We start from the raw sequence: 15780 nt of genomic DNA, 5'->3' as shown, positions 1-15780 counted from the left end.
GCCCTGTCTGGTTAGAGTCTTTACCTGGTGGCCCTGTCTGGTTAGAATCTTTACCTGGTGGCCCTGTCTGGTTAGAGTCTTTACCTGGTGGCTCTGTCTGGTTAGGGTCTTTACCTGGTGGCCCTGTCTGGTTAGAATCTTTACCTGGTGGCCCGTCCTGGTTAGAGTCTTTACCTGGTGGCCCTGTCTGGTTAGAGTCTTTACCTGGTGGCCCTGTCTGGTTAGAGTCTTTACCTGGTGGCCCTGTCTGGTTAGAGTCTTTACCTGGTGGCCCTGTCTGGTTAGTCTTTACCTGGTGGCTCTGTCTGGTTAGAGTCTTTACCTGGTGGCTCTGTCTGGTTAGAGTCTTTACCTGGTGGCCCTGTCTGGTTAGAATCTTTACCTGGTGGCCCTGTCTGGTTAGAGTCTTTACCTGGTGGCCCTGCCTGGTTAGAGTCTTTACCTGGTGGCCCTGCCTGATTAGAATCTTTACCTGGTGGCCCTGCCTGGTTAGAGTCTTTACCTGGTGGCACTGTCTGGTTAGAGTCTTTACCTGGTGGCCCTGTCTGGTTAGTCTTTACCTGGTGGCCCTGTCTGGTTAGAATCTTTACCTGGTGGCCCGTCCTGGTTAGAGTCTTTACCTGGTGGCCCTGTCTGGTTAGAATCTTTACCTGGTGGCCCGTCCTGGTTAGAGTCTTTACCTGGTGGCCCTGTCTGGTTAGAGTCTTTACCTGGCGGCCCTGTCTGGTTAGAGTCTTTACCTGGTGGCCCTGTCTGGTTAGAGTCTTTACCTGGTGGCCCTGTCTGGTTAGTCTTTACCTGGTGGCCCTGTCTGGTTAGTCTTTACCTGGTGGCCCTGTCTGGTTAGAGTCTTTACCTGGCGGCCCTGTCTGGTTAGAGTCTTTACCTGGTGGCCCTGCCTGGTTAGAGTCTTTACCTGGTGGCCCTGCCTGATTAGAATCTTTACCTGGTGGCCCTGCCTGGTTAGAGTCTTTACCTGGTGGCCCTGTCTGGTTAGAGTCTTTACCTGGTGGCCCTGTCTGGTTAGTCTTTACCTGGTGGCCCTGTCTGGTTAGAGTCTTTACCTGGTGGCTCTGTCTGGTTAGAGTCTTTACCTGGTGGCCCTGTCTGGTTAGAGTCTTTACCTGGTGGCCCTGTCTGGTTAGAATCTTTACCTGGTGGCCCTGTCTGGTTAGAGTCTTTACCTGGTGGCTCTGTCTGGTTAGGGTCTTTACCTGGTGGCCCTGTCTGGTTAGAATCTTTACCTGGTGGCCCGTCCTGGTTAGAGTCTTTACCTGGTGGCCCTGTCTGGTTAGAGTCTTTACCTGGTGGCCCTGTCTGGTTAGAGTCTTTACCTGGTGGCCCTGTCTGGTTAGAGTCTTTACCTGGTGGCCCTGTCTGGTTAGTCTTTACCTGGTGGCTCTGTCTGGTTAGAGTCTTTACCTGGTGGCTCTGTCTGGTTAGAGTCTTTACCTGGTGGCCCTGCCTGGTTAGTCTTTACCTGGTGGCCCTGTCTGGTTAGAATCTTTACCTGGTGGCCCTGCCTGGTTAGTCTTTACCTGGTGGCCCTGCCTGGTTAGTCTTTACCTGGTGGCCCTGTCTGGTTAGAGTCTTTACCTGGTGGCCCTGTCTGGTTAGAGTCTTTACCTGGTGGCCCTGTCTGGTTAGTCTTTACCTGGTGGCCCTGTCTGGTTAGTCTTTACCTGGCGGCCCTGTCTGGTTAGAGTCTTTACCTGGCGGCCCTGTCTGGTTAGAGTCTTTACCTGGCGGCCCTGCCTGGTTAGAGTCTTTACCTGGTGGCCCTGCCTGATTAGAATCTTTACCTGGTGGCCCTGCCTGGTTAGAGTCTTTACCTGGTGGCCCTGTCTGGTTAGAGTCTTTACCTGGTGGCCCTGTCTGGTTAGTCTTTACCTGGTGGCCCTGTCTGGTTAGTCTTTACCTGGTGGCCCTGTCTGGTTAGAATCTTTACCTGGTGGCCCGTCCTGGTTAGAGTCTTTACCTGGTGGCCCTGTCTGGTTAGAGTCTTTACCTGGTGGCCCTGTCTGGTTAGAGTCTTTACCTGGTGGCCCTGTCTGGTTAGTCTTTACCTGGTGGCCCTGTCTGGTTAGAGTCTTTACCTGGTGGCTCTGTCTGGTTAGAGTCTTTACCTGGTGGCCCTGTCTGGTTAGAGTCTTTACCTGGTGGCCCTGTCTGGTTAGAATCTTTACCTGGTGGCCCTGTCTGGTTAGAGTCTTTACCTGGTGGCTCTGTCTGGTTAGGGTCTTTACCTGGTGGCCCTGTCTGGTTAGAATCTTTACCTGGTGGCCCGTCCTGGTTAGAGTCTTTACCTGGTGGCCCTGTCTGGTTAGAGTCTTTACCTGGTGGCCCTGTCTGGTTAGAGTCTTTACCTGGTGGCCCTGTCTGGTTAGAGTCTTTACCTGGTGGCCCTGTCTGGTTAGTCTTTACCTGGTGGCCCTGTCTGGTTAGAGTCTTTACCTGCTGGCTCTGTCTGGTTAGAGTCTTTACCTGGTGGCCCTGTCTGGTTAGAGTCTTTACCTGGTGGCCCTGTCTGGTTAGAATCTTTACCTGGTGGCCCTGTCTGGTTAGAGTCTTTACCTGGTGGCTCTGTCTGGTTAGGGTCTTTACCTGGTGGCCCTGTCTGGTTAGAATCTTTACCTGGTGGCCCGTCCTGGTTAGAGTCTTTACCTGGTGGCCCTGTCTGGTTAGAGTCTTTACCTGGTGGCCCTGTCTGGTTAGAGTCTTTACCTGGTGGCCCTGTCTGGTTAGAGTCTTTACCTGGTGGCCCTGTCTGGTTAGTCTTTACCTGGTGGCTCTGTCTGGTTAGAGTCTTTACCTGGTGGCTCTGTCTGGTTAGAGTCTTTACCTGGTGGCCCTGTCTGGTTAGAATCTTTACCTGGTGGCCCTGTCTGGTTAGAGTCTTTACCTGGTGGCCCTGTCTGGTTAGAGTCTTTACCTGGTGGCCCTGTCTGGTTAGTCTTTACCTGGTGGCCCTGTCTGGTTAGAGTCTTTACCTGGTGGCCCTGTCTGGTTAGAATCTTTACCTGGTGGCCCTGCCTGGTTAGTCTTTACCTGGTGGCCCTGTCTGGTTAGAATCTTTACCTGGTGGCCCTGCCTGGTTAGTCTTTACCTGGTGGCCCTGTCTGGTTAGAGTCTTTACCTGGTGGCCCTGTCTGGTTAGAGTCTTTACCTGGTGGCCCTGTCTGGTTAGTCTTTACCTGGTGGCCCTGTCTGGTTAGTCTTTACCTGGTGGCCCTCTCTGGTTAGAGTCTTTACCTGGTGGCCCTGCCTGGTTAGAGTCTTTACCTGGTGGCCCTGCCTGATTAGAATCTTTACCTGGTGGCCCTGCCTGGTTAGAGTCTTTACCTGGTGGCACTGTCTGGTTAGAGTCTTTACCTGGTGGCCCTGTCTGGTTAGTCTTTACCTGGTGGCCCTGTCTGGTTAGAATCTTTACCTGGTGGCCCGTCCTGGTTAGAGTCTTTACCTGGTGGCCCTGTCTGGTTAGAATCTTTACCTGGTGGCCCGTCCTGGTTAGAGTCTTTACCTGGTGGCCCTGTCTGGTTAGAGTCTTTACCTGGCGGCCCTGTCTGGTTAGAGTCTTTACCTGGTGGCCCTGTCTGGTTAGAGTCTTTACCTGGTGGCCCTGTCTGGTTAGTCTTTACCTGGTGGCCCTGTCTGGTTAGTCTTTACCTGGTGGCCCTGTCTGGTTAGAGTCTTTACCTGGCGGCCCTGTCTGGTTAGAGTCTTTACCTGGTGGCCCTGCCTGGTTAGAGTCTTTACCTGGTGGCCCTGCCTGATTAGAATCTTTACCTGGTGGCCCTGCCTGGTTAGAGTCTTTACCTGGTGGCCCTGTCTGGTTAGAGTCTTTACCTGGTGGCCCTGTCTGGTTAGTCTTTACCTGGTGGCCCTGTCTGGTTAGAGTCTTTACCTGGTGGCTCTGTCTGGTTAGAGTCTTTACCTGGTGGCCCTGTCTGGTTAGAGTCTTTACCTGGTGGCCCTGTCTGGTTAGAATCTTTACCTGGTGGCCCTGTCTGGTTAGAGTCTTTACCTGGTGGCTCTGTCTGGTTAGGGTCTTTACCTGGTGGCCCTGTCTGGTTAGAATCTTTACCTGGTGGCCCGTCCTGGTTAGAGTCTTTACCTGGTGGCCCTGTCTGGTTAGAGTCTTTACCTGGTGGCCCTGTCTGGTTAGAGTCTTTACCTGGTGGCCCTGTCTGGTTAGAGTCTTTACCTGGTGGCTCTGTCTGGTTAGGGTCTTTACCTGGTGGCCCTGTCTGGTTAGAATCTTTACCTGGTGGCCCGTCCTGGTTAGAGTCTTTACCTGGTGGCCCTGTCTGGTTAGAGTCTTTACCTGGTGGCCCTGTCTGGTTAGAGTCTTTACCTGGTGGCCCTGTCTGGTTAGAGTCTTTACCTGGTGGCCCTGTCTGGTTAGTCTTTACCTGGTGGCTCTGTCTGGTTAGAGTCTTTACCTGGTGGCTCTGTCTGGTTAGAGTCTTTACCTGGTGGCCCTGTCTGGTTAGAATCTTTACCTGGTGGCCCTGTCTGGTTAGAGTCTTTACCTGGTGGCCCTGTCTGGTTAGAGTCTTTACCTGGTGGCCCTGTCTGGTTAGTCTTTACCTGGTGGCCCTGTCTGGTTAGAGTCTTTACCTGGTGGCCCTGTCTGGTTAGAATCTTTACCTGGTGGCCCTGCCTGGTTAGTCTTTACCTGGTGGCCCTGTCTGGTTAGAATCTTTACCTGGTGGCCCTGCCTGGTTAGTCTTTACCTGGTGGCCCTGTCTGGTTAGAGTCTTTACCTGGTGGCCCTGTCTGGTTAGAGTCTTTACCTGGTGGCCCTGTCTGGTTAGTCTTTACCTGGTGGCCCTGTCTGGTTAGTCTTTACCTGGTGGCCCTGTCTGGTTAGAGTCTTTACCTGGTGGCCCTGCCTGGTTAGAGTCTTTACCTGGTGGCCCTGCCTGATTAGAATCTTTACCTGGTGGCCCTGCCTGGTTAGAGTCTTTACCTGGTGGCACTGTCTGGTTAGAGTCTTTACCTGGTGGCCCTGTCTGGTTAGTCTTTACCTGGTGGCCCTGTCTGGTTAGAATCTTTACCTGGTGGCCCGTCCTGGTTAGAGTCTTTACCTGGTGGCCCTGTCTGGTTAGAATCTTTACCTGGTGGCCCGTCCTGGTTAGAGTCTTTACCTGGTGGCCCTGTCTGGTTAGAGTCTTTACCTGGCGGCCCTGTCTGGTTAGAGTCTTTACCTGGTGGCCCTGTCTGGTTAGAGTCTTTACCTGGTGGCCCTGTCTGGTTAGTCTTTACCTGGTGGCCCTGTCTGGTTAGTCTTTACCTGGTGGCCCTGTCTGGTTAGAGTCTTTACCTGGCGGCCCTGTCTGGTTAGAGTCTTTACCTGGTGGCCCTGCCTGGTTAGAGTCTTTACCTGGTGGCCCTGCCTGATTAGAATCTTTACCTGGTGGCCCTGCCTGGTTAGAGTCTTTACCTGGTGGCCCTGTCTGGTTAGAGTCTTTACCTGGTGGCCCTGTCTGGTTAGTCTTTACCTGGTGGCCCTGTCTGGTTAGAGTCTTTACCTGGTGGCTCTGTCTGGTTAGAGTCTTTACCTGGTGGCCCTGTCTGGTTAGAGTCTTTACCTGGTGGCCCTGTCTGGTTAGAATCTTTACCTGGTGGCCCTGTCTGGTTAGAGTCTTTACCTGGTGGCTCTGTCTGGTTAGGGTCTTTACCTGGTGGCCCTGTCTGGTTAGAATCTTTACCTGGTGGCCCGTCCTGGTTAGAGTCTTTACCTGGTGGCCCTGTCTGGTTAGAGTCTTTACCTGGTGGCCCTGTCTGGTTAGAGTCTTTACCTGGTGGCCCTGTCTGGTTAGAGTCTTTACCTGGTGGCCCTGTCTGGTTAGTCTTTACCTGGTGGCTCTGTCTGGTTAGAGTCTTTACCTGGTGGCTCTGTCTGGTTAGAGTCTTTACCTGGTGGCCCTGCCTGGTTAGTCTTTACCTGGTGGCCCTGTCTGGTTAGAATCTTTACCTGGTGGCCCTGCCTGGTTAGTCTTTACCTGGTGGCCCTGCCTGGTTAGTCTTTACCTGGTGGCCCTGTCTGGTTAGAGTCTTTACCTGGTGGCCCTGTCTGGTTAGAGTCTTTACCTGGTGGCCCTGTCTGGTTAGTCTTTACCTGGTGGCCCTGTCTGGTTAGTCTTTACCTGGTGGCCCTGTCTGGTTAGAGTCTTTACCTGGCGGCCCTGTCTGGTTAGAGTCTTTACCTGGTGGCCCTGCCTGGTTAGAGTCTTTACCTGGTGGCCCTGCCTGATTAGAATCTTTACCTGGTGGCCCTGCCTGGTTAGAGTCTTTACCTGGTGGCCCTGTCTGGTTAGAGTCTTTACCTGGTGGCCCTGTCTGGTTAGTCTTTACCTGGTGGCCCTGTCTGGTTAGTCTTTACCTGGTGGCCCTGTCTGGTTAGAATCTTTACCTGGTGGCCCGTCCTGGTTAGAGTCTTTACCTGGTGGCCCTGTCTGGTTAGAGTCTTTACCTGGTGGCCCTGTCTGGTTAGAGTCTTTACCTGGTGGCCCTGTCTGGTTAGTCTTTACCTGGTGGCCCTGTCTGGTTAGAGTCTTTACCTGGTGGCTCTGTCTGGTTAGAGTCTTTACCTGGTGGCCCTGTCTGGTTAGAGTCTTTACCTGGTGGCCCTGTCTGGTTAGAATCTTTACCTGGTGGCCCTGTCTGGTTAGAGTCTTTACCTGGTGGCTCTGTCTGGTTAGGGTCTTTACCTGGTGGCCCTGTCTGGTTAGAATCTTTACCTGGTGGCCCGTCCTGGTTAGAGTCTTTACCTGGTGGCCCTGTCTGGTTAGAGTCTTTACCTGGTGGCCCTGTCTGGTTAGAGTCTTTACCTGGTGGCCCTGTCTGGTTAGAGTCTTTACCTGGTGGCCCTGTCTGGTTAGTCTTTACCTGGTGGCTCTGTCTGGTTAGAGTCTTTACCTGGTGGCTCTGTCTGGTTAGAGTCTTTACCTGGTGGCCCTGTCTGGTTAGAATCTTTACCTGGTGGCCCTGTCTGGTTAGAGTCTTTACCTGGTGGCCCTGTCTGGTTAGAGTCTTTACCTGGTGGCCCTGTCTGGTTAGTCTTTACCTGGTGGCCCTGTCTGGTTAGAGTCTTTACCTGGTGGCCCTGTCTGGTTAGAATCTTTACCTGGTGGCCCTGCCTGGTTAGTCTTTACCTGGTGGCCCTGTCTGGTTAGAATCTTTACCTGGTGGCCCTGCCTGGTTAGTCTTTACCTGGTGGCCCTGCCTGGTTAGTCTTTACCTGGTGGCCCTGTCTGGTTAGAGTCTTTACCTGGTGGCCCTGTCTGGTTAGAGTCTTTACCTGGTGGCCCTGTCTGGTTAGTCTTTACCTGGTGGCCCTGTCTGGTTAGAGTCTTTACCTGGTGGCCCTGTCTGGTTAGTCTTTACCTGGTGGCCCTGTCTGGTTAGAGTCTTTACCTGGTGGCTCTGTCTGGTTAGAGTCTTTACCTGGTGGCCCTGTCTGGTTAGAGTCTTTACCTGGTGGCCCTGTCTGGTTAGAATCTTTACCTGGTGGCCCTGTCTGGTTAGAGTCTTTACCTGGTGGCTCTGTCTGGTTAGGGTCTTTACCTGGTGGCCCTGTCTGGTTAGAATCTTTACCTGGTGGCCCGTCCTGGTTAGAGTCTTTACCTGGTGGCCCTGTCTGGTTAGAGTCTTTACCTGGTGGCCCTGTCTGGTTAGAGTCTTTACCTGGTGGCCCTGTCTGGTTAGAGTCTTTACCTGGTGGCCCTGTCTGGTTAGTCTTTACCTGGTGGCTCTGTCTGGTTAGAGTCTTTACCTGGTGGCTCTGTCTGGTTAGAGTCTTTACCTGGTGGCCCTGTCTGGTTAGAATCTTTACCTGGTGGCCCTGTCTGGTTAGAGTCTTTACCTGGTGGCCCTGTCTGGTTAGAGTCTTTACCTGGTGGCCCTGTCTGGTTAGTCTTTACCTGGTGGCCCTGTCTGGTTAGAGTCTTTACCTGGTGGCCCTGTCTGGTTAGAATCTTTACCTGGTGGCCCTGCCTGGTTAGTCTTTACCTGGTGGCCCTGTCTGGTTAGAATCTTTACCTGGTGGCCCTGCCTGGTTAGTCTTTACCTGGTGGCCCTGTCTGGTTAGAATCTTTACCTGGTGGCCCTGCCTGGTTAGTCTTTACCTGGTGGCCCTGCCTGGTTAGTCTTTACCTGGTGGCCCTGTCTGGTTAGAGTCTTTACCTGGTGGCCCTGTCTGGTTAGAGTCTTTACCTGGTGGCCCTGTCTGGTTAGTCTTTACCTGGTGGCCGTGTCTGGTTAGTCTTTACCTGGTGGCCCTGTCTGGTTAGAGTCTTTACCTGGCGGCCCTGTCTGGTTAGAGTCTTTACCTGGTGGCCCTGCCTGGTTAGAGTCTTTACCTGGTGGCCCTGCCTGATTAGAATCTTTACCTGGTGGCCCTGCCTGGTTAGAGTCTTTACCTGGTGGCCCTGTCTGGTTAGAGTCTTTACCTGGTGGCCCTGTCTGGTTAGTCTTTACCTGGTGGCCCTGCCTGATTAGAGTGGCCTGTGTGTAGTGAGCTCAGGGCTTTAAGAGAAAGCGGGGCGTTCGTCTGCGACGGGGTCGGCCCTCCTCCTCTGCACCGCCATGTCAACACACAGGTAGAAACACCACAGACAAACACACACAAAGCAATGGGAAAACAGACACATAAAACAATACATAAAAATGCTTTAAATCATATGTTAATAAACACAACCAATCAAACAGACAAATAATATAATAAAGAAAATAAATAATAAGACTCATGTAATAAGACAGAAACAGGTGGATATGGGGTGATTTGGCAGGACATATCTCTGAAATGGTACAGCTTGTGGGTGGATTCCTGCGACTTCAGAGGCAAGGGCATACAACTATTATGTTACTATTATGGTTCTAGCTAACTCTTATGACCTCAGTCCTTCAAACAAGCTGTAGTGTTTGTGGTCTGTCGGTCTCAGTAAAATTATCTGGGGCGGGAATCAGGGCCAGGGCTGAGGTATAGGACTGGGGCTGGGACTAAGGCTGGGGCTAAGGCTGGGACTAAGGCTAGGGACCAGGGGTTACCTTGCTTGTCCAGGTCCGTGACTGGTGGGGGTGAGTGGGGCTCAATCTGGGAACACCCCTCCATCTCCCCAACCTCTCCATCCTGCTCTCCATCCTCCCTGGAAGACAACACAGTAGGAAACTTGTGTAAACAGTCCCAACTGCACATGAACTTGTCCAAGAAGAACATTCATTTCCGTTTTGAGTTTCAGCTAAACATAATACAAATCGCTGGTCTGAAAACAATGACAATTGGGAGGTTATATTGTTTACTTGTCTCTACACCTGTTGTTTACATGCAGCTTTCCTGTTCTGATAAAGATGATCCTGTCACATTCCCATCATGGTAAAGATATGTCTGCTGTGTCCACATTTCCTTTTCCTACACCATATTTAAATAATATATTCTGAGAACAATGTCATGCCAAGGAGAAGATCATAACAACCAACATGATGGGGGCATGTGCTAATTTAGCCGGCATTTAAATGCAGCTTGAGTGTCAAGTCTAGAAAGCAGGGATACAAACTGGTGAGGGCCCAAAAAGGTGACACTTTTTCGAACTGAAACATGCAAAAAATCCCTGCCAGGGGGAAATGCAGGTTTTAACTAAGTAAACAAAGAATATGATCTACAGGATCCGTCTCTGTGTGTAAAATAAAAAGTAGTTAATGTGAACCTAACTCACAGTTAATAAAATGTAAAGGAAGCGTTCCAATGATATGTGTTGCCTAGACTTTACTGCAAATGACACTCAAGTCTTAAGAAAAAAAACAACAACTATTATTGCAGTTAGCCATGACAGCCTTTATAATAGAATGATTGTGACCACACACATCTAAATATTGCACTAGGGGAAAAAAACATCTTGATACAGGGCTCATATGTGAAACTATTCTAACTGAACATTTTCTTTCACAGTGACACTGACTCCGAAAGGGAGCCCCCAGTGCCAAGGTGTCCATCCGCCACTGAAACTGGTTCATCCAGCTCCTGCCACAAGTGGTGTTCATCTGCCCAAATGTATTTCTGCAGGCATGGATGTGCTATGGCACCTGGCATCAGCAGCATAATATTGTGTAGAGGGCTGAGGGTCTTCCAAATATTGAGGGGGGGTGTTAGAATACCATTTTGGTATTTTGTATATAGTTATTCCATTCAAAATGTATAACTTCACCAATTTGGCCACTTGGGTACATTTGGGCTACTTGTGTGGGACACCTGGGTGACTTCATGATAAATGTCATGTAGCACACTCATTTTGGAAGTTATCATTCTGAAACTGTCCCCATCATCCTATCTGAATGTTTGTTTTATCTTGTTCATTTTAAAGATGATGATACAATAACAATCAAAAGAAAAAACTTATGTTTTTTTTCATTGTATTATCTAAACCAGATCTATTGTGTTATATTCTCCTACATTCAATTCACATTTACACAAACTTCAGAGTGTTTTCTTTCAAATGAAACCAAGAATATGCATATCCTTGGTCCTGTGCCTGAGCTCCAGGCAGTTAGATTTGGGTATGTCTTCAGGCAGAAATTGAAACAAGTTAAGAGGTTAAGTAGAAATAGAATGAAACAAACAGGCATTCTATTTTTGCTCTATTCTAGTGGTCACTATAGTAGACATCGATCAAGTGCATAAGGCTACATGTGTGCAAAAATAAAGTTCACTGAGTAAAAAATGTAATAATCCCCCGTCACTCACACACAAGTGTTACTGTCAAGTTCAACACAACAAAAGCAATATCTTTGGGCTACACTGCACATTATTACATTGTACACTTTCTGCCTGTGGACATCGGTTCTACAATGTGCCAGCAGAGCATGATAGATACCCTTTGTTGGCATAATTGATCTCTTTCAGCCAGAGAGTACACCTGGCATACCCCTTTTTATCCACTGTATTGAACAAATGAGAAAGAGGGAAGTGTGTGGTGTTCCTTTCACCTCTATAGTGGCATCCAGTTTAAGCCAGGCCCAGCTCCACTTAACTGTTTAACAAGCAACACCTCATTTTCCCCTAATTCTCTCATTCTGAAAATTAACCACATAACTTACTGTAGAGGGAAAAGATTACTTCACAGATAGTAGTTAGTTTGTTAGCTAGTTAACGTTAACATTTCACACAGATTGCCAGGGTCCAGTAAGTAACTAACGCGTTATAACTTGAGGAACGGCAAGGAGTCGTATAACGTTAACGTTACCAGTTATTACTATAGCGAATTGGTTAGGTTACTAACGTTAGCTCATCTGATGTTGCAACATTAGCTGTCTGACTTTTTTAGCCAGCTAATTTTCACACCATGAACTCAATTATTTGACCTAATGTTGGCTAATGTTGCTCAACATTTCTCTGGAAAGCTATAACGGATCATTCGATCCAGCTATCAAAATACTTAACAATGCTAACAATACTTGTTCCACCACACTTTCTCGCTCACCTCAAACTTTCCAAATTACAGTTTCCGGTTAGAGCTCATGAAGTAGGCTTCTCACCTACCTCTTCGTTATAGTTCAGGGGACCCACCGCTGTAAATGAACAGTCAAACTGCCTTCCACACCTCTTTCCAGAGCGCACGCTGACGCTGCAACTAGCACATTGGTCGTATGTTCTCTCTTCAGTCGCGTCCTGCATTCTGTTGTTATGTGAACGCCTCGGATACAGCCAGTACTGCTCCAAACACTCATCACTCGTTCGCATACAGCCAGTAGTCATCCAAAGCCCCCCCCCACCCCTCGCCCAAACTTTCCTCGACGGATCTACACGAATCACGTAGGTCACCTATTTTGGATTCAAAACAGAGAATTCTGCTGAAAGGTGACTAGTTTGCATCCCTGAGAAAGGGTCATTGAGATAGACCGTCTCATATCTGCAGTGCTACTTACATGTTCCCTGACTGCAGACTGTACTTCTTGCGACCCAGCTTGGTGGTCTGCTGGGTAAAGTACTCATGGCGGTCCGACTTCTTCCACATGTAGTAATACTCCACACACTCCCCCACCGACCGTGTGCGTACCTGACATGTAAACACAGTGTGCTTTACTGTTTGCTGCAGTATGGAGATCAGTGAGTTTCCTGTCTGATCAATGCAGACAAGCAGGTTTGTACAGGTGCGCCTGTACATGTTATGATGAAGCAGCTGTCAACATTTGCATTTAAGGGGTAATGTATGATACCAGTCAATGTCATGACTGAAAAACAGAGAATTCCAGCTTTGTGGCAAATCAGGTTCTCCCCAAACCTGACGATGGAAGTTTCGGTTCTTGCTCACCTTATTGGCCTGAATGAGGTGGAAGTTCTTCCCATGAACTCGATAGCCATGTTCAAAGTTTCGACACTCTTCCTCGCTCCAGGCACACAGCTCCTCTACACAGAAGACAACAGCAGTTAGGTGGGAATATACCCTAAAAACAGACTTGAATTATGTGTAACTCATACTACAGCCCTATTACAGTAACTCACCATGTCAAGATGATAACTGTAAATCCATTCACCCCATAAGCGCCACAAAGTTTGAATGCAATGATTTCCATTATCTATATTATTATACTGCAAGACAATGAATCATTTGTCAGCCTACACTGGAGCGGGCACAATTGGCTACATTTTCACCTACACTCCCAGCTTGGATGTGCACAACTGGAAATGCAGGATCAAAAACATTTAATAGCCTTAGTCAAGATGGCAGACCATTGCCCATATTCAAAAAGGCTTTCAGGGTAGGACTGCTGATACGAATAAGATATAAGACTCTTGTGAGCCCCGAGGTTTAGCCTAAATATTTGACCTAGGCCATTATATAGAATGAGTGTGTTTTCAAGTTGTTGGTAACATGGGTTCATGTTAGGTCTATTAAATAATTGCATTTCCAAGGGAAAGCAGAGGAAGTTCCAAAGATAGCAAAGAAGATCCATGATCCCACAAGAAATTTGGGACATCTTTTTTAAATGCTCTGAAATTGAAAATACTAGTAGCATCCAGAGACTAAACAGCTGGAGAGCATTAACAACACATTTTTGATTTACAGGGGTGGTTATTGAGTTGAAGGATCTTAATTCAACTCAATACAATTTTGTTTTTGGGGATCAACCACCACCACCCCACCCACCACCCCTGGTGGTTAGTACCTCAACGGCAACATTGTATTGAGTTGAATTAATCATTCGCTTCCACTAGTGAGTTATTATTGATATAAGTTTATAGAGTTGTTGTTACTAGTAAGGTATTGCAAGAAGATGCCAATGCATACTAGACAGCAGTAGTAAATGTGTAGTGAAAGGTCTTACCGCTGAATACTTTCACATTAAAGCGCAGTCTTCTCAGTGCCTCCTCTGCATTGAAGCTGCATTTCACCAGCTCATACAGAGCCTGAGGGAAAGAGAAACAAAGGGAAACAGTTGTGACTGAAATCTGTGACGTCGACCACAATGTGAACTCTGTAGAAGTTACTCAACATTCAAACAAAGTTAATTGGCCAACAAATGTATACTGGACAAAAATATAAACGCAACAATGTAAAGTGTTGGTCCCATGTTTCATGAGCTAAAATAAAAGATCACAGAAATGTTTCATACAGACAAAAAGCTTATTTCTCCAAAATGTTGTGCTCAAATTGGTTTACATCGCTGTTAAGTGAGCATTTCTCCTTTGCCAAGATATGCCACACCTGTCAGGTGGATGGATTATCAAGAAGCTGATTAAACAGCATGATCATTACACAGGTGCACCTTGTCCTGAAGACAATAAAAAGCCACTCTAAAATTAGCAGTTTTGTCACACAACACAATGCCACAGATGTTTAAGGATTTGAGGGAGTGTGCAATTGGCATGCTGACTGCAGGTATGTCCACCAGAGCTGTTGCCAGAGAATGTAATGTTAATTTCTCTACCATAAGCCGCCTTCAATGTTGTTTTAGAGAATTTGTCAGTGCATCCAACCTGCCTCACAACCACAAAGCACATGTAACCACGCCAGCCCAGGACCTCCACATCCGGCTTTTTCACCTGCGGGATCATTCGAGACCAGCCACCCAGACAGCTGATGAAACTTAGCAGTATTCTGTCTGTAATAAAGGCTTTTGGCAGGGAAATATTATTCTGATTGGCTGGGCCTGGGAGGGCATAGGCCCACCCACTTGGGAGCCAGGCTCACCCGTGTCAGCGCCCCTGCCCAGTCATGTGAAATCTATAGATTAGGGCCTAATTAATTTATTTCAATTGACTGACTTCCTTATGAACTGTAACTCAGTAAAATCATTGAAATTCTTGCATGTTGCGTTCATATTTTTGTTCAGTATAGCTCTAGCCCCACTAAGTCCCACTCTGTTCCTGCTTTAGTCCCCAACCCGCTACAGTACCTGATCATTGTCTTTGATTAATTCCCCAGTGATAAGGGTGTCTTTAGTGCCCTCCTGGCCTCCCCATCTCTGGGCACTCAGTAAGAACTCCTCTACAGCATGGCCTGACAGCATGTCTGGGGTCCACAGGAGCTGGTCCTCATTCTCATAGACTGGGAGCAGGAGATGGAGAGACACAGGTATAAGGATGTTTGTGAGATGGAGGCGAATCAAAAAGTGTCAACACACTAATCCAAAATAAGCACTGATTATGAAAGGGGAAATTTGGGGTTACCTCTCTCCTGGTCTGAGTATAGGCTGAGAGTAGGGATTTTGGCTTGGTACATTGAGCCCACCATGATGTCCTGGTAAAAGAACAACCACAGTTTCAGTCACACAGAAAACAGGTTTTTATATTTACCTAAAGAGTAATTGTAGGGGATTTGAGCGCTGTTCAGTAGTTCCCAGTGTCTCACCTTGCGTCCATCATTGGAGGGAATGGAGGTGTCGTCATCATTGTCTGAGTCTTCTTCTGAGGTGCTGACTAAGGTGCCTTTGTCTCCACTTGCTAGGGAATGGGCTGGAGAATAAAAATGGGAACATTTGTTACACCACTATATAGTGGTGGAAAAAGTACACAAATGTCATACTTGAGTAAAAGTAAATACACCTTAATAGACAATGATTCAAGTAAAAGTGAGTCACAGTGAAATACTACTTGAGTAAAAGTCTAAAAGTATTTGGTTTAAAACATACTTAAGTACCAAAAGTAAAAGTATAAATCACTTCAAATTCCTTATATTAAGCAAACCAGGCAGCACCATTTTCTTGTGTTTTTAATGTTCTGATAGCCAGGGGCACACTGCAACATAATTTACAAACAAAGCATGTGTGTTTAGTGAGTCAGACAGATCAGAGGCAGTAGGGATGACCAGGGATGTTCTCTTGATAAATGTATGAATTGAACCATTTTCCTCACATGCTAATCATTCAAAATGTGACAAGTACTCTTGGGTGTCAGGAAAAAAGTACATTATTTTCTTTAGGAATGTAGTGAAGTAAAAGTAAAAGTAGTCAAAAATATAAATAGTAAAGTAACGTACAGATACCCCAAAAACTTAAGTAGTACTTTAAAGTATTTTTACTTGAATACTTTACACCACTGCCAATATGTAGCATTCTCATAATACTACCCAATAACACCTTCCCGGTACAACAAATCAGTCTTGCCATAAAAGAGCACTCGGACCATTTAAAAAATATATTGATGTGATATGACAGGAAGGGGATTCTCCTGAGTGGTGGGCTGGGTGGGTGGAGGTCTGTTAATGGAAAGTGGTAGCTGTGCTGGGAAGGGAGGAAGTGTGTCATACCCATTATATAGTATGATACTGTATAGGACAT

The 15780-nt window shown here is 47.8% G+C and overlaps 1 protein-coding gene across 1 annotated transcript in view; it reads right to left on the bottom strand.

Annotated features, from left to right (window-relative positions):
• Positions 1 to 15780, bottom strand: part of LOC110524324 (mesoderm induction early response protein 2) — a 31809-nt gene that overhangs the window by 11485 nt on the left and 4544 nt on the right. Inside the window, exons 4-10 of the mRNA XM_021603861.2 lie at positions 14853 to 14956; positions 14672 to 14741; positions 14398 to 14549; positions 13327 to 13408; positions 12312 to 12406; positions 11926 to 12056; positions 9055 to 9152 (exon numbers count right to left, since the gene is read on the bottom strand). Of these exons, the coding sequence (XP_021459536.2) occupies positions 9055 to 9152; positions 11926 to 12056; positions 12312 to 12406; positions 13327 to 13408; positions 14398 to 14549; positions 14672 to 14741; positions 14853 to 14956 (732 nt within the window). The remainder of the gene's footprint in view (positions 1 to 9054; positions 9153 to 11925; positions 12057 to 12311; positions 12407 to 13326; positions 13409 to 14397; positions 14550 to 14671; positions 14742 to 14852; positions 14957 to 15780) is intronic.

This window comes from Oncorhynchus mykiss, chromosome 5 (genome assembly GCF_013265735.2).
Source record: "Oncorhynchus mykiss isolate Arlee chromosome 5, USDA_OmykA_1.1, whole genome shotgun sequence".
NCBI classification, from domain to species: Eukaryota; Metazoa; Chordata; class Actinopteri; order Salmoniformes; family Salmonidae; genus Oncorhynchus; species Oncorhynchus mykiss.
Note: the sequence above shows the minus strand (reverse complement) of the source record. Positions and strands in the feature narration are given on the sequence as shown.